The 18,521-nt window shown below is 42.2% G+C and overlaps 2 protein-coding genes across 29 annotated transcripts in view; one reads left to right on the top strand and one right to left on the bottom strand.

Moving 5' to 3' along the window:
- Window positions 1-294: 294 nt before the first annotated feature.
- On the top strand, window positions 295-17,720 carry ERAP1 (endoplasmic reticulum aminopeptidase 1). The gene is made up of 18 exons (XM_075137294.1): window positions 295-938; window positions 1,082-1,220; window positions 2,489-2,623; window positions 3,219-3,339; window positions 3,699-3,853; window positions 4,417-4,530; window positions 5,276-5,407; window positions 5,935-6,066; window positions 6,218-6,301; window positions 6,743-6,900; window positions 7,385-7,464; window positions 7,738-7,921; window positions 9,339-9,495; window positions 9,575-9,759; window positions 10,482-10,643; window positions 11,576-11,716; window positions 11,824-11,905; window positions 13,818-17,720. Exons 1-18 carry the CDS (start codon window positions 430-432, stop codon window positions 13,962-13,964), a joined length of 2,817 nt encoding a protein of 938 aa, XP_074993395.1. The 5' UTR covers window positions 295-429; the 3' UTR covers window positions 13,965-17,720.
- CAST (calpastatin) overlaps window positions 16,637-18,521 on the bottom strand; it is a 71,927-nt gene continuing 70,042 nt past the window's right edge. For 24 of the 28 annotated variants that reach the window (XR_012670967.1, XM_075137271.1, XM_075137270.1 and 21 more), the window contains one exon: window positions 16,637-17,890. The gene's annotated coding sequence lies outside the window, so the exon portion shown is untranslated. The remainder of the gene's footprint in view (window positions 17,891-18,521) is intronic. The other 4 variants (XM_075137260.1, XM_075137257.1, XR_012670961.1 and 1 more) reach the window with 3 other exon arrangements.

Here is an 18,521-nt window from a genome sequence, read left to right on the forward strand (position 1 = left end):
CAGCCGGCTCCGGTTCAGTAGCCGAGCCGCAGCGCTTAACCCAGGCCGCTCAAAAGACCCTCCACGGGGCCGGGGCCGGGGCCGGGGCCGGGGCCACCCACCCGCGGGGGGCGAGGCGGAGGCCGGGGCGCGCAGCGCCGGCCCGAAGCGCTCAGCCGCGCCCCCCCCCCCGCGGACCGCCCTTCAGCGCGGGCCCGGGCGCGGCCGCCGAGGCACCTTTCGCTTTCGCTTTCGCTCCGGCGCTCGGCGACGGGCGGCGGCGGCATCGCTGGGGCCGGCGGGGCCGCGGGCCGGCAGCAGGTACCGGGCGCGTGAGGGCGGCCGGGGCGGCGGCGCGGTGCCGCCTGCCGCAGGGCTCTGCCCGGCGCGGGAATTCCGGCCGTTCCCTCCGCACCCCGTCAGGCGGTCGGCGGCGGCCGCCGGTGGAAAATGGTGGCGGTGTGCCGGGCCGGGCCGTTTCCGGGCCCGACTCCGGCCGCGGCGGCGGGGCTGCTGGGACTGCTGAGCCTGGCCTCGGCTCTCGGCGGCGACTGGGGCGGCGGTGGCGGCAGCACGCGGTTTCCCTGGGAGGCCGTGAGGCTCCCCAAGCACGTCATCCCGCTGCGCTACCACCTCCTCATCCACCCTAACCTCACCACCCTGACCCTCGCTGGGACCGCCGCCATCGAGGTCGCCGTCAGCCGGCAGACCAGCGCGGTCGTCCTGCACAGCAAGCGCCTGCACATCACCAGGGCTGCCGTCGAGGCCGGGAGCGCCCGCTCGGCGCAGGAGGCGCGGGTGCTGGAGCACCAGCCCTTGGAGCAGGTGGCACTCCTCACCGCCGAGCCGCTGCGGGCCGGGCACAGCTACACTCTCGTGGTCCAGTACCTCGCCAACCTCTCCGAGTCCTTCCACGGCTTTTATAAAAGCACCTACAGGACCCGGGAAGGAGAACTCAGGTAGTGCTTTCTGACACGCGGGAGTTTTTGGTGGTAGCTGCAGTTACTTCCTAAATGTGAAATTACTGTTTTCACACATCAGGGGGGTGAACAGTGTGCATGTGAAGGTGTGTGACCAAAACCCTTTTTTCCCCCCCACTTAGAGTGCTTGCAGCAACACAGTTTGAGCCGACAGCTGCGCGAATGGCCTTCCCGTGTTTCGACGAACCAGCCTTCAAAGCCACGTTTTCCATTAAGATTAGGAGGGAACCAAAGCACCTTGCGCTGTCCAATATGCCAATTGTAGGTGGATACTTTTAATGATGTGCTGTTGATTGATGATCTTTGAAACAAGAAAGCAAAAGGAGAACAGAATATCCAGGCAATTGCCATTAATGGGAATGATGACCTGCCCATTACCGCAGTTCTTTTATGAGAGTGTGTGGTGCTATTGCTGGTAATCTTGACACAAGGTTGAAAAGGAATGGAGAAAATAATGCATCGTGTGGGTTCCTGCTTCTCAGCAGAGGTGTGAGAATGATCAACATGATGTAGACTCCATAATATTTATTTTACTCACAGAATGCTTTCCATGTTGATCTTAGATTTTAAGATTGATGATGAAATACATATGAATAAATACACAATTCATGTATATTAACTTAATTGTCAGATAAGCAGTACCTTCTCCGTGAAAAAAAAAATACTTTGAACTTAAAAAAAAATCTCACAATGAAAGTGCCGTACATGTAATAGCTACAAATATTTTTTGCAATTTTAAATATGTATGCATATATAGGGTTAACTACGTTTTGTACTTTTGATCTTACTTTGAGCGTAAGAGATTCTTCATAATTTTTTCTGTACTATTAGTTGCTGGTGTGCAAGGAAACTAACCCTTATAAATGAGGGAACAGCAGACACCCCGCCAAGTACCTTTCAAAAATGAAACATTTTGAAAGTTGATATAAAAAATAATAAATTCTTTTGTAGAGAAATTGATAAAACAATTAATAAGGAGTGGGCGCCAGTGTTACAATTCAGTGTGGCTAAACATGTTCCAGGTCTAAGTTAGTTAGCTAAGGCTCTTTGTAACCAAGAGGGGAAAATGAATACCCCAACACACGACTCATTTTATGCTAAACTAGATATCTGAGGTAGCTGAATCACGATTTGGAGGAGTTAATTTCTCTCGTGTGTAACAACGGCTGCTGAGATTTATACAACTTCTAATTAGGTGAAGTTGCATGAGATTAATTCGATCAGTGAGCTGGCAGACACTGAGAAAAACTGAAGCAGTGAACGGTATTTTCATTTTTCTAGTTGTACCAATGTAGAAGTAAGTAATGCTTATGAATCAAACTGCCCGTATATATACATATATGTGTTTTGGTTCTGTGTATGGGGAAGAGTGGGCATGGGGATGATTCTTTCCAGTGTATCTTTGATAGGTAATGTAGTATCTTTAAAATGTAATGTAGTACCTTTAAACTGAGAAGAAACACAACAGTTGTTAGTGCCAAAGTCCTCACAGGTAGTGCTACTGCATGATGAGCTGTGCTCATTTTTAGGTGAAGTCTGTGAATATAACTCCCTGGCTCGTTGAGGACCATTTTGATACCACTGTGAAGATGAGTACGTACCTCGTGGCCTTTATCGTTTCGGATTTTAAATCCATCAGCAAAATGACCCGTCATGGCGTTAAGGTAACTGTCTCATTTTCTAAGAGCTTTTTTGTATTTAAGTCTGTATGAGTACATAATGGTTTACTTCTCAGTTAAATCGTTGGATTTATATATCTCTCTGTTTTACAGGAATGAAAGGAGAGAAATAAATTTGTTTTGTAGTTGGATGATTAGTTTGCTTTCTGAGCTTTATTAGATTCAAAAGTTTTTGGTAATGGGCTTACTTTTTATGTAATTATATGCATTGGTAACATAGTTTGTTTCATGTAAGATTATATAATTAAAGGCAAATGAAATACAGTTTTCATGGAGAATCGGCACTAAGATAAACCTGTGTCAGTTGAACGACTCTAACATGGTAGGGGTAGAAATAGTAGAAGTCTTTCCTACTAATAGTAGAACTAGGAGCATAGTGGTTCTGGTGGGTAAGTTTTAAAAATTGTATTCCTAATTCTGATAATACTTTTCTGCAAGTGTTTTAATAACTCTAGTGTGAGAAGTGTTAGGTGTATGCTCTAGTGTCCCTTTTTATGGTCATTCAAGTAACTGTGATAAAGAACAACTTCTGTAAACTTTTCATACTGGTATTGAAGTGCTGCCTGCTTGTCTGCTGTAGATTTCTGTGTACACGGTGCCAGACAAGATCAACCAAGCTGATTACGCGTTAGATGCGGCAGTGAAACTTTTAGACTTCTATGAGGATTACTTCCGCATTCCATATCCTTTACCTAAACAAGGTAAGTGTTAAATAATTTAATGTATTTGAGAACATTATTAACCACGGAAAGTGAAATAGCACAAAATCAGTAATTTAGAGTATTAAGACAGGGCTGAGTTTGGCTCACAGGCTTTTAAAGTGGCTGCTTCACGGAACTTAAGGATAGATTGAAAAGCTTCACGGGGAACTGAGGATCCTTGTCTTCTGTACAGGGCTTTTTTTTAAAGTATGTTTTTGCGATTATGTTTAAGAGAGCCCTTAGAAGTATGTGTGGTACGTGTGCCTGTGTGGGAGCAGTCATGAAGTGGGATGAGTAGGTGAGCGAGTTCTTTATTCAGTAAAATGGTACTAGTACTGTTTTAATGTTTTTTTTCCTAGATTTAGCAGCTATTCCTGATTTTCAGTCTGGTGCTATGGAGAACTGGGGACTGACCACGTACCGGGAATCTGCATTGTTGTATGACCCTGAAAAGTCCTCAGCGTCTTCTAAACTTTGGATTACTATGATAATAGCCCATGAGCTGGCTCATCAGGTGGGATTTGGGCAATAAGGAGTTCAAATGGGCCTGCAGAGGGGTTGGGGTTGATGGATCCTGTGTGGGCAGGGGGATCTTGGAGCTGTAAGCTGAAAATAGCAGCTTCGGCTTGAGGGTGCTCACTCGTGAATCACAAGGACTGTTTCTGGTGAAGGAGTCCGGGCAGGCTGCGTAGACGTGGAGGGCTGAGAACAGAAATGTGTTCAGTTCAGCAGCTCCAATGCTGCAGGGCCTTTGCACCATTGTCAGCCCTTGAAATTAATTGCCACCAAAATAGGAACATAAAAGTTTGGAAAGGTTAACTGTTTCGTATGTGGCTCTCCTGCCAAATGTGGTTTCTTTACAAGGTTTCTTGGAACGTGAGTGGAAGCCAGTGTTTTAGCGTATTAGCATTAAAATGAGAATGCAATGGGAAGAGGCCAGAGCAAGCTGTATAACTAAAAAAAAAGGTTCCTTAGAGGTCAATAACATACTATAAATGCAGTTTCATACAGGTCAGTAGCAGCTTTTGTGATAAATAGTGTATTTAATTTCAGAAGCTCTTTTTTTTTTTTCCCCAGTGGTTTGGCAACCTCGTTACCATGGAGTGGTGGAATGATCTGTGGTTAAATGAAGGGTTTGCGAAGTTTATGGAATTCGTGTCAGTCAGTGTTACCCATCCAGAACTGAGAGTTGTAAGCAGCTGTTACTGTATTTTTATTTTATAACTGCCTTCTAAAGGAAGGATAAAAATCAAGCAGATTTGTGCAGTGAACCACTTTTAAATTTCTGTTTGATCGGATTATCTGATGTTAACTGTGAAGGGTAGGAATGTTGATTTAACTATATGTAGATATTTTCAGGAACCAATGATGGAAGTTAATGATTGCAGTGAAAGTGTATTCTTTTTTTAAAGACATTTAGACTTCCAAAAATGTAAAGAAATTATTTTATCTTATTTCATCAACTAGGGTCAGACTTGAAAACACTAAAATCCTGCCACTAGCTTTAGCCAGAGGTTCGATATATGAAATTTTCTACCAAAGTGAGATGAACAATGCATTTGGGCAGAATTTTGCCATAGCGCTAAGTGACAAGGTAATAGGGAAATTCACCTTTTTCTTTTTTTTTTTTTTTGGTTTGTTTTATGGTTACTGACCACTCTGTCATCAAACTGTTGGAATGTGCGGGTGTCTTTTTGGAGTTACTTTTACAACTCACTAGCTCAACTATTTAAGTTAGTTTAGAACACTAGAACTCCTTTGGCTGTCTGTATTACTGTTTTGGGGTTTTTTATGCTCTGGAATAAAAAGAAAGATTGGTTTTGTTTTCTTTGTATGATTTAAAGATCATGTGAAATGGACTGAAAAGTGAAAGAATAGGGATTCAGTGGACACTGAGCAAAATTTAGTAGTAATACTTGGTTTTGCCTCCTATTAGGAAGACTACTTCTTAAGGAGGTGTTTTGATGCCATGGCAGTGGATGCATTAAATTCATCACATCCTATATCTACTCCTGTGGAAGATCCAGCTCAAATTTTAGAAATGTTTGATAATGTTTCTTATGAGAAGGTAAAATACATAACTGCTATTGATTTCAGTTGTACTGCTTGTACTATGCAGTTCTATTTTACTGATTTCACCTCCACATATGAGACATCCCTGACACATCGTATGAACGGTCTTCTGACTTGAATAATTCCTTATCCAAAACACCTGGAGTGTGCAGTTGCCTTTTCCATTTCTAAAATGAGGCAGCCTTTACTTCTATCTGTTCTGTATCAGTTTAGTCTTAAACCATTTTTTTAGGTTCTTAACCCAAGAAACATTTTTCACTGGAGCATTATATGGTGCTGGCTTGTATAGTAATTAAAAAAACAATAACATAACTTACTCAATCAGTGATATTTTTAAGAGTAATGATCCCAAAAAACCAATGTACTGTTTCAGTATACATAAAACCTGATTATTTTTTTAACAAGAGAGACATATAAAAGTAAACTGTTATGTAGATTAGCAGTACGCTGAAATTTTTCTGAAACAAGCATCTTGCCAGCTAAGGAATAGTTTTGTAAACGCTTTATCACTCTTTTTTTCAGGGATCTTGTATATTAAATATGCTGAGGGACTACCTGACTGCTGATGTGTTTAAAGCTGGACTTGTCCAGTACCTGCAGAAATACAGCTATCAGAATACAAAAAATGAAGATTTGTGGAACAGCATGACAAATGCAAGTATTCCTTATTCTCTTATATTTTCAAATTTCGTAACTTCTCATGAATAATGTGTCTAATATATTACTGCAGACTGTGATCAGTACTTATGATTATGACATCAAAGAGAGATGACCAAAACTTTTTTCTTTTTTTTTTTCCTTTCAGATTTGCCCAACAGTGGGTAGTGATAACAATGAACTACAAGGCAGTGGTTTTTGCAGAAGCAGCCAACAGTCATTTTCAAACGCAGTAAGCATCTAGTTTTCTACCCATCAATATTTAGGAGTTTGACACCTATCTGTGCCCCCTCACGTTACTATTCCGTGCTGTGGCACTGATACATGCACCTTCCAAAAGCATTCTTTGCCACTTGAGCATGGTTCTAGGGAGAGTGTAAGTTTCTTCAGTTCCACTGGAAATCTGTTTTCTCTGAGATTGGACAGAAATCCTACTCCTATGCCCATGGCTGACTGAAAAACAGCAGTACGTAGAGAGATGTCATTATCTGTGTGAAAATGTCCACAAGAAAACCAGCTGGAGATGTCATGATATCCAGTCTAAACATACCTATGTAGAGCTTACAAATACCCAGCAGCTTTTAGAGTTCTTACGTACCCATTTCTGTTTCACTGTCAGTGTACCCCCATCTTCCTCCTCTTCTGTGTCTTCTTTTTACTCGCTAAAAACCAGCATTGGACTCAAGGAGAGACTCTTGATGTGAAGGCAATGATGGACACTTGGACACTGCAAAAAGGTTTTCCCCTGGTAACTGTCACGGTGAGAGGGAAGAACGTCCACCTGCAGCAGGAGCGCTACCTTAAGGGAGGGGATTCTCCTTCATCCACAGGGTAAACAAAATGGGGAAATCTCAGCACACAAGCCGAAGTACTCTCTTACGGCAAACGCTGTTGTACAACAAGAGCTTTTGCTGTTGTTTCTTAAGGAGCGCTCCGTGAGCTGTTCGATTGTGAGTCTGTCCCTGTGTAGCTGTCGTAGTACTGCTGTGGTTGGACTGCTGTGTGCCTGTCCAAGCTCCCAGTAGCTGCAGAGCTGCAGTGGCTGGGCATCTGGGTGAGCCTGTGCTGGAGATGTGCTCGTGGAACTGGGCTGGAAAGTTCCTGTTGTTGCGGCTTCAATGTCGGTGATCCCCCAAGCAAACTCAATGGAAGCTAGCTAGATGCATCTGGCTCTGCACTGAAGTCAGAGGTGTGAGTGCAGCGCGTTGCTGTTATTGTGCAGGCAAAAGATACTGCTCTGCGGATAGACTGGGACAAGTTGGAGAAACTTTTGTAAAGTTCTTTCATTAAACAAAGCACTTCTGTTTTGCAATAGGTACTTGTGGCACATTCCACTAACCTACATTACCAGTAAATCTGACACTGTTCAGAGATTTTTGATGACAACTAAAGCAGGTAATTTATTTGATTAATTAGGCGATAAATTCAAAGTTTGTTTGCAAGCCTTTTAGTTTTGCAGGTTTTTTTTCAGAATGGGGAACTGGAACTACTAGTACCAGAGAAGCAAATTTTTGTCAGCTCAATAATATCACTACAACGATCTCTTAATATCCTCAGAAACAGCGTTACTGTGTTCTTTAAATCACTGAAATGAGAGTAGCAGTATTATTGGGTATAGTACTAGGATGTGTTTGAATCACTAAAAAAGAGTTACGTTTTTGTTTCCAGATGGCATTATCCTTCCGGAAGAGGTGGAGTGGGTTAAATTCAATGTGGACATGAATGGGTATTACATTGTGCACTATGAAGATGATGGATGGGATCGTCTGATTAACCTTTTGAAAGAGAACCATACAGCGATTAGCAGCAATGATAGAGCAAGTCTCATTAACAACATATTCCAGCTTGTGAGGTATGGCCTTCTGTCCAAGTCTGAGAAAAATACAAACTCGTGTTTATGAGTATATACCACCGAGGAAGGCAGTGTTGACAATGTATATAGTATTCACTAAATCTGTTCAGCAGACTGAGAGCATATTCTTTTCTTGCTTACGGCAGTGTAAACCCAGGATTTCTCTTGATTGCAGTGGATTTATCTAAGTCTATTTAGTGAAACATGTCGCGTTCAATAAAGACATGCTAATGGAAGGACGCCGGTGTGAAGTGACAGACTAGGATAATATTTTTGCACCTGGAAAGATACTGCTACCATTTGTCAGTTACAAACAAGGCTATTACAGTCATAAAGATGTGACGTGATTATGATCGTGGTTAGTCTTAGTTCTGTGAATGCATTAGAAAAGGCTGTGTCGTAGAGGTGCTTTGCAGATGCTTGTGCATAGCCTGGCACAGGGAACTAAAGAACCGGCAGAAGTAACGCCCGTCTCAGTGTACGGTGTTCAAGAAGGAAGGTCGTGGGGGGAGCTGGAAGAGAATTAAGATTGTATGAATTTAGGTGGCAGCTCACAAGGCGATGTCAGCAGGGCTGGTCAAGATTTTTATTTGGGCTGCAAAAGAACGGTCTTTCTAGTTTGAAAAGAGGAGAGTGAAGAAAGATTGCTCAGCATGTTCAAGGAGCTTAGAGGGGAAAAGAAGAAGGGACAATCAGAGATGCAAATTGGGTTAAGCAGGGTTTGTTTTATGATGAGTGACTAGAACATACTTGTATTTTGTGGCAGAAAAGGCAGGTGAATAAGGATAAAATGAGAATGTGTGCAGGGAGCTGACGTGGAAAGGAAGCAGAAAAAAGGTTTCGTGGCATGATGAAAAAATGAACAGGGAGCGTGAGAAAAGACCTCTTGCATTTTCTCTGTTTGCTCTTGGAAGAAATCATTGAGATATATCCTGGCAGAGGTAGAAGACAGTTTGCAAAGTCAGGTAAAGACAGTGAAGGAACAGTTGGGATTGTAGCTTTGAGGTTTACTGCAGGCTAAATAATATCTACATGTTGAGCTAGAAGGGTGTTGCCGAGGAAGTGACCTTAGTCATTGGATTCCTTCTGTACCTGTGTGGTTCGTAGAGCAAAAGCGATAGTGGGGAGAGAGCAAGAGGGAGAGGCTGTGCTGGGATACCCTTGGCACGTGAGAGGTGGAGGGAGAAAAGTCGATCTTTCTAAATCATTCTTTTACAGTCCATTTCTTAGCTCAAAGATTAAATACTGCTGCTCAGCCACATTTCACTTCAAAAAGTTAAAAAGAGATTTGGAAATACCTTTAAGACTTTCCTATTTGTATAGTTTTCTGAAAAACATTTGTCATGGATTTTGCTCTTAAGTTCGTCTTTTAAGTTTAATTATAACTTGTTTTATCCCCTCTCTTCTACTTCCTTAGAATAAAAAAATTGTCAGTTTCCAAAGCTTTTGATTTAACTTTGTACCTGAAACATGAAAGACAAATCATGCCTGTACTCCAAGGTATGACTGAGCTGATTCGTATATACAGGCTGATGGAGAGGAGGGATATGGATGGTACAGAAAAACAGTTAAAGGTAATATTTTAAGTATCTAGACCTTTCTAACTCTGTGAAACGCCCTTTAAAATATATCTTTATTGTTACCTTATTTTAGGAGTATATAATCAATCTATTTAAAGACCTGATTGACAAGCAGTCTTGGAGTGATGAAGGCTCGGTGTCTGAGAGATTGCTCAGGCACTCGCTCCTGCTGTTTGCGTGCATGCACAAGTACCAGCCATGCGTGGACAAAGCCAAAGGATATTTTACGGAGTGGCAGAAATCCAATGGAACCTTGAGGTCTGTTCTGTCACTGTTACTGTTTTTTCTGATACTCTCTTTAATTACACTAGAGTTAATTTACGAAAAGAGCTAAACTTCAGTCCTTTCTGCATCTGAGGTTGAACCTTCTTAGTTTTGTATCTATCTTATGCTTGAGCTTCCCAGTGCCTTTACATTCGGTGCATAATATGTGCCCAAACTAGCAAATACGTCATGTGGTACTCCACAACTTGGGTTGTTAAAGATGTTCTGAAAAGTGAAAATAACATGTATTCCCTCATTTATGTGTCTGAAGATTGACCTACACCCGTTGTAAAAATAGGTAACTACTGTTCACGTACTCCACCTTATTTTTGTTTCTCGTCATGACATAAGAACTCCCTGAAACACCCTCCAAAATGTCTCTGAGAGATTGTTCTGGGTGGGCCAAAAATGACCGTATCGGTATCTGACTGGGCATAGCTATGAAAGGAATATACAAAAATAAAGAAGAAAAAAAAAAAAAGGAATGATGAGTCCAGAATTTCTGGAAGTCATTTCCAAGGCAGGGACAATACTGAGATACAGCCCAAGGTATTTAACTGTCTCCCAGCCACAGGGATCACTTTCTAATACCCCTGAGGGACTGGTATTTTTTAGTAAATTGTCTGCCAGTTGATGTGTGATGGTGACATGGTTGTATTTCTACATGTATTCCTCAATATGACATGGATAGTAACTTGGTATTCAATTTGTTGTAGCTTGCCAGCGGATGTGAAGACAGCAGTGTATGCTGTTGGAGCACAAACATCCCAAGGCTGGGATTTCCTCCTCCGTAAATACAGGCTGCCCTCGTTCAATGTAGAGAGACAGAACATTGAATTAGCTCTCAGCCTCAGCAGAAGCAAGGACAAACTTCAGTGGTAAGTAGTTACACAGAACAGAAATGTGTTTGGGGAAAATTTACGAACATTGAAACAGGAAATAGAATTATTCAGAGTCTTGTTTCATAGCTTTTGAATTTCATAATGTATAAAATACTTTACAGAGTTAATACGGTGGGAGGACGTGGCTGCACCTTTTCAATTTCTGAGTTCTGGTGCTGGGAGTCAATGCGCTCAGAATTTGCAGTAGCAATTTGGGACAAAATACAATAGAACACTACTCAGATACCTTATCTTTGCTTGACAGACACTTCTTTATTTACCTTTGTAGTTACTTTGATTATAGGTACACATGCTGTACATTTCTTATAAAAATTTGAGGTTTCTTGCTTTTAAGAGAGCTGAGCACCACTGAGGTTTTCAGGTGTTCCCTTCAAACTGTGCATTCTGTGAACCTTATTTCTTCCATTGACACCATGGGGGTGTCAGCATGGGACACTGATGTAACTGTTCAGATATCACTGGGGACATACTTTAGCTGTTTCGTTATGTTATTATTTACTCTTTGCATTGCAATGCTGTTTGGACACCTTAGTCATGAGCAGCCCCTGAAGGCCTGAATTTTCCACTGATACTTAGTGTAGAACAAATAAGTTTCTTACAGAGAGAGGAATGAGGTTCATACTAATTTGGAAATTTTGAGTAGGAGCAAAATGTAGCTTCATTTTCATCCTCAATATTCAGAATACATGTCTACCAAGTAACTGTAATTGTGAAAGTAACCGAAATGGGAAAGATGGATATGGCCGAGGAGTACGTCGTGAAAAGCTGGAAGTAACCCAGCAGAAATGATGTGTCAGGACCTTCAGAAATGTGAATTCTCAACCATAGTACCAAATACTAAGGAAATAATAATTTGTCAGCTTTATCTGCTGGTCTAAACAACTTCCGTTTCTGTTATTAATTCTCAGGTTAATGGATCAAGGTCTGCGTGGTGACATTATAAGAACTCAGGATCTTCCACATATTATTGTATTTGTTGCCAAAAACCCATCTGGCTATTATCTAGCTTGGATATTTTTACAAGAAAATTGGGAGAAAGTTGTAGAAAAGTAAGGAACACGAGTTGTTTTACTGTTCTCTCTACCCAATTGTACTTTAAAACTCTACTTTCTACAAAAATAGGCATTTTCTGAGTATAGGTGATTCTTTTTGCCAGATTTGAACTTGGCTCGAATTCCATAGCAGACATTGTCACCGGAGTGACAAGTTGGTACTCGACAAGGTCACAGCTTGCACAGGTAAGCCATTCAGATCCTGGTTTTAAAAGATAGTTGTAGTGTAACTGAAATGAAAAATCGGATTAAAACTTAACATGGTAAAAGCATGGCCAGTTATTAATCATCAGGGTAATAAATACCCTGGCTTTTCCTTGGAAAAGATTATAGCAGCGATGAGTTAGATTACTCAAGGGAGAGCACTAATTCAATGGCAAGGAGAAAGATGTTCTTTGTTTAAGCAGTGAGCTTGGAGGCTGAGTATGAATATTTGTCTGCCAAAGCATTCGTGGTTTACTTGCATCTATTAATATTTTCTACCCACTCTGGAAAGTAGTGAGAAAAAAAAAGTAGGTCTTTTCACAGAGCAGACAGAAGAAAAATGCTGAAGGACAGTGAGAATACTGTCTCATATACTCACTGTCTCACTGTCCTACGTCTTCTATTCTGGGGAAAATTCTCTGTGCTCCTGGATATCATATATGATAATCATTTTGTCTGCTTATCCCACAGTCTCTGTCGATGGTAAAAAAAACCCAGACTGGTCAATGTTCAGATTTAATGGCATTCCTGACAGTATCTTTTCAGAAGCTGCTACTTTTGTTGGCAGTTTAAATTCTGCTTTAAGGCAAAACACAGGCATAAATAATGCAACCATATTAAATATAAAATGAAAGAATATAGAATATAGTTCTCAATCTTCATTTCAAATCTGAGTGGACCCTCTGTGTTAATAGCAGCGTCTTGGCCAGTGGCAGGGACTGCAGGGACGTTTCTGTGTCCTACCCAGAAACGTGGCTGCATCTCCCAAGGGGATCAGCGGGACTTAGGTACGAGTAACACAGGCAAAGTCAGTATAAGGTTGAGAGAGAAAATCCAGCAATTCCCTTCCTTGTATCCTGTTGGTATCATCTGTCTTGTGCTTCGTACAACTATTTGCATCTTGTATCATACTCATCAAAGCAAATTCTCAGAAAATGATGTATTGATGTATGTAACGATGTATAGTCACTGTATCTTTTGAAAGTATCTGTCTGCCATTAACACCAACTCAAGTTTGAGGTAGTATTAACTTTCCACAATGAGCCTTGTGACCAGAAGTGCCTCCTTTAAAAAAAAAAAAAAAAAAAAGAAAAAAAGAGGTGAGGAAGGCAGCTGCCAGCACTTCCAGCAGCCACAGGGAATGCCGCGAGTTCGAGGAGCAGAAGCAGCCTCCAGGTTTCCAGTGGCTGCATTCCAAAGCGCTTCACGGATGAGACTAGTGGCTTCCCAAGCACGGGGGGAGTTGGAGGGGTTTTTTTTAGAAAACTAAAAGGAGGCACAGAGTTCCCTGTGTAGGGAAAACTTCTTAGGGTATTTTACCGTCAACACTTACGCTACTGCGGCTCCTCCAAATGGGTTGAAGGAGTAGCTTGCAGGCAAATGGAGATCACTTTTATTGAGTCACTCTGAAAACAGCTGCAAGGTCTCCTGTCTGTCCCACCCCGTTGCCTGTATCAGCAGGAACACCCGTTCCAGCTGACAGCCTGGGACATCAGCCGCACTCCCGGTGAAGGTGTGTTACGAGGCAGAGCAGCCGTCAGGCAGAGCAGGGGATGCTCAGTCTTCCCGCTGAGGTCCACATTGAAACGCTGCTGTCCTGCCTGCGGGGGCCGCGACTTAAATGGCCACAGGGGTTTGTTGAATGCGCAGGAACCGGACGGATCCCCCACACGACGTGACAGCTCCTTCAACTGCGTTTCTTTATAATCTAATTTGAAATGCAATCTTCCTCGGCTTGTGAGATCCAGCCACTGTGAAACCTTTTCAAAAAACTGTTCTTGGGGTGGGGGCTGGGAGACCCACGGCTGGGTTCAAGTATTGCAAATGTCTTTCTGTGCACCTAAGAGACATTGCTGCCTCTTCATCAACTGTTCTTTCACATTTTTGTCAACAGGTGAAAGAATTCTTCCGTTCTCTGGAGGAAAAAAGCACAGCACTTCGCTGTGTCCAGCAAGCTATTGAAACCATTGAAGACAATATACAATGGATGGATAGAAATTTGGAGGAAGTCAAAACATGGCTGCAAAACAACCATCTGTGAATTAAGGCACTTTTTGCTTATATCTGTCAGAAATAACTGAAAAGCACTGAAAAGCTGTGAAAATTCAGGGCTGGAGGGACAGCTCAATTGTATAAATTAGTTTCTTTGGAAGGAGCTGTAAGGCAGTCTAATCCTGCTGCTCAGTATTTTTCTCTCTCGTGGTTGTGGTTTGCTGGGAACAGAACTACACCATTCACTGATCTTTTTCACAAGGTAACACTTTTAAGAGAAAAGGAACGTTGTACAGTGAGCTAAGGCGTAGGGAAGGCTAACTACTAGAAACCTGAAATGCACTGCTTCTGAAAAAGCAGAAGGTAGTGGGAGACAAACCACCAAGAGAAGCTTTCCACGCACAAACGCTGACCCTTCTGCTGTCATCCCTGCAGAGGTACGACTGGCAGCTCCGCTGAACGCTGCAGTGCACCAAAGCTCTGGAGCAAAGCCATGGTTGCATGTGCCTTTATCCTTACAGTTTACGTTTCCAGGAGAGTAATTTTTACAAATGTACCTCAGATCAAACATCACATAATGAAAAAAAGACCCAAGTATCAACTGTAATTAGAATTGCATCAGTCAAAGTAAATACAATAAGGACTACCTATGCAAGCTTTATTGGGTGGTGCGGATGCTGCGCAGGGGCGATGCCGAGTCCCTGCTGCACTTCTGTCCCCTTAATGCCGCCCTCTCCCAGGAGCTCTGCCCGACTGCTGCTGCTGTAAATACTTTGCCTGCACTGGAAATACTCATGCGCTTTTAGGTAACATTCAGGAGATGAGTACGTACATTTTGTGTGGGAAAAAAGTCGTCGGTGAATTTTACTTTAGATGATTAGCCATCGGTTTGTTTTAGCAGGAATTTTTGCTTTTAATTATTCCGTTTTCACCTAATTGAACTGTTGTCACATGTACCCATTGACATTTAAGAGGACAGTCATTCATAATGGTCTTTATGTCTTTTTCTGGAGGGTAATAATAATAATAATGGTAAGCTAATTGTTCTAGGGAGAGAGATTAATATCACGTGCTTGGAAGGGACAGTTACTTAAGAAAGCTAAGTTGAAATCCTGGAGGTGCGTTTTTTCTTTTGGTGGAGGTTTTTTTTTTAAACAGGCAGTTGTGAATGGCTGCCTCTGTTCACCTGCAAAGAACTTTTATTTCTGTACTAAACTTTTTAAAAAAAAGAAATCCAACCAATTACCACATGTGCTTCAATGCACTTGATTGCTCTTACAACCATGCCCTTGACATGATTCCATAGTGTTTATTATTTCCTCTGTGGTTCTGACTTGTCTGTTTCCTCACTGATGCGCTGAAGCAGCCAAAGACTTTAACAAAGGTGCAGCCTTAGGGAAAAATGCATAATCTGGAACTAATCATAAGCTTTTGACTGTGCCTTGCTTGCTCTTCTCTCAGCTAGAAATTACACCTGCCCGAGAAGTTGAGACCTACTTCGTCAGAGTTCAGAAATGCTGTTGAGCTCTGCTGTTGAGGGCGAAAAGCCGTGTCACAATGTTGTAGAAAATACTGTTTCCTTTCACTTGCCGTATCCTTTTATATACGACGCATCTTGTACCTCTTAACTCATTAAGGGAGATGGGAATTCTGATTAGGCTGCGCATCATGTGTACAGCCATTTTCTGGTATTTCAGGTATTGTTGACTGTTGTTTGCTTCAGAATGTTTTCAGAGCTGAAAAGGGAATTTAACAAAAAATAAAAATTTTCTGTTAAATAGAACAATTCTAGATAAAGTACTTCATCTGTGTCATTTTGCACATTCATTTCTTTGGCTATGGTGAGCAGTAATTTGCATTGCTGTTTTCTGCTTTAACTGCTGCTTCTTCAGTTTCTCACCTTTGGGGAAATACTAAGTAGTCCTCCTTGCTGTCCCCATACCATAGCCCCCTTCTTGCCCCCCACCTTTTGGTTTTTTTTCAATTGAGGAAGCATCAATTAGCCAGCATTGGCTAATTGAAGCATCAGCCAGAGGGCAGATGCCTTGCCGCCCTCTCTATGGAGCAAAAGGAGCATCACCAACAGGTACGTCAATACGTCATTTATCTCATCACAGTAAACTTCATTGATGGAGCTGTACGAGCGGACACTAATAAACACATCAGACTTCTGTGTGCTGCGTCGGGCGTGTGCTCACAAAACCAGAAGCACGCGAGACCGAAGAGCTCGTCTGCGCAGTCCGGAGAGGATCTGCACAGGTACAGGGAGGCTGGCCAGGGTTCACACATCTCATTAAAACACAGCGCTGTTTCTGTCACCCGAGAATGACTCCATCATTCAGTGTAAATCGTACATTTCAACAAGAATTTTAACTGGAATTTTTCAGCAAAATAATCACTTCATTTCTGAAAACTCTTGTGCTTATGTCTTAATCTTTTAGCTGCTTCCCTACACAATGGGAGTCCGCAAGTTAAATTTGGTCCTAGTTAACTGCGGTGCAGCTTTGAAAACCAAAGGAAAGGGGATGTAGCTGGATCTTCATCAGATTGTGAGGGCCTTCATGAAGCATCACTGACAAGTATTTTGTGGGATTTTTTTAAACACATGATACTTAGTTTTAATATGACAATGTTTGGGGTTTTAAACTTATTTCTAGGGTTTCTTTTGTCTTACAGTATTCAGGTAACAGCAGTAATAAAGAAAAGTTACGAACATCATAATGCATTCTTAAAAACTTTATTAGTGTGACACAGGTTCTCAGTACAGACTGCGAAGCACAGTCACAAGTCTAAATATCCCCAACTTAAATCTCCAGGCTGTCTCTGTCTGCAACGCTACATACTGGAGTCTGATTTTGGTATCAGTACAAACGTCGGTATGACCTTCCTCTGCAAGCTAATGGTGAAGCAGTACATGTGTAAGGATGTGCAAAAAGATGTTCTGCAGGTTATGAAGACAGAGGAAAACACACGGAGGCACGCCTCCGTCGCGACAGCCCTGTCTGCAGCAGACTTGTGTCTGTTCTCTTGCAGAGCAGGCGAGTATGACATTGTTCCTTGCAGCATTAACTTCTGCCCTATTTCTGCATTCCCTTCTGGAGTGCGAGGAACAGAAGCAAGGATTAGAAACAGTGCAAAATAAAACAAAAAAAAGTCCGCCTGTTGACCTGAACTTCTTTTTGATCTCTGCTAAGGCTCATGTACCTTCTTTATTTCCTCTTCTGTGATGGTAACAGTGTCATTGTTACACCAGGATTTGTATTTGTTCAAGTCCAGGAGACTCCTGAAATTACGAGATAACAGTACAGATACAATTGGAAATTTAAAAAAAACCCTAAAATCCTTATCTGGTGTGGTTTTGTTGTTTTAACTACAGTTAAGGCAGCATCCAAAATACCTGTTTTATTACTAGATGCGCTTGATGAAGCGGTTAATCCCCAGTTTCTCATTCTTCAGCTACCCCAGCTTACCTATGGTTTCCCACCAGGAACTGGCCTGAGGAAAGACTGCACAGCCAGCCTGAGGTGGGCTGAGGATAATTAAAGCTCATTATGTTCCAGAATACTTAATGCATTCACTGCAATGTTAAAAATGCTAGCACATACAAATTCCTCTGAGATTTACAGGCACTATGTGGAGATTATGTGCAAAAGTCTGCTTTTTTTTTTTTTTGGCATCGCTATTCATTTATGAAATATATTTCTTGCAAATATAAAGCATTCTTTCCCTCTGAAAACTGAAGAAAATTACAAAAAAGTCAAAGTATATGAGTATAATAAAATGAATGGCTAGGGGGAAAAAAAAACCACCACCTTAGTCTACTACTGGGAAACAAGAAAATACGAAAAAACTCCAGCAAGTATCACTGTACAAAACCCACTCAGAATAACCACATGCTTTTTGTATCAGTTTTTGTTCTTCAGGAATAATTATCCACCAACAGAAAGAAAACGTTTTACATGATGCGCCAAGATCCTGGGGGGGAGAGAAAGAAAAAAAGTTAGTTTATCTGCTTTAACCTGGAAAAAAAATTCGCAAAATAAATCTGGGAAGACTTATCAGAAACTAAGTCTCTAGTGACAGAAAGAAATGCAGGAAGACTTCGCATCACAAGAGATTAGGTATTGTTTGAACGTGATACTGCGGTGCAGACAGTCCGCTGCAGATACGCAGTAACGATGCATCTTTGTCTTGCCCATTTGGAGTTGGCTGCTAAATCTTCACATGGGATTTTGCCCCATATAATTACTCGTACTCTCAGAGGAGCCAGGACTGCCCCTGCTGTCAGAGGAGGGAGGCTCCTCTGCAGGTTCCTCAGAAAGCCAGAACTCGGACCCTCCTGGCTGGCGGGCGGGTGGACGCGCCCTTGCCTCTCCTCCACGGCCCAGGAAGCCTCTCTCCTCCAGCCTGAAGCACTTGCATCAAGCAACGTGCAGTTATGTGAATACTTCCATGAACTAATGATGATGATGAAAGACTCCAACCACTCACTCTTACGTTAAGGCGTGACCAAGCTAAGTACAAAGACGTTCATGGTGGCAGTGGAACACGCGCACAGAACGAGGCTGTATTTGTGCCCGGAAAGCCGAGAGCAGAACACTGAAAC

Source organism: Calonectris borealis, chromosome Z (assembly GCF_964195595.1).
Source record: "Calonectris borealis chromosome Z, bCalBor7.hap1.2, whole genome shotgun sequence".
Lineage (NCBI taxonomy): Eukaryota > Metazoa > Chordata > Aves > Procellariiformes > Procellariidae > Calonectris > Calonectris borealis.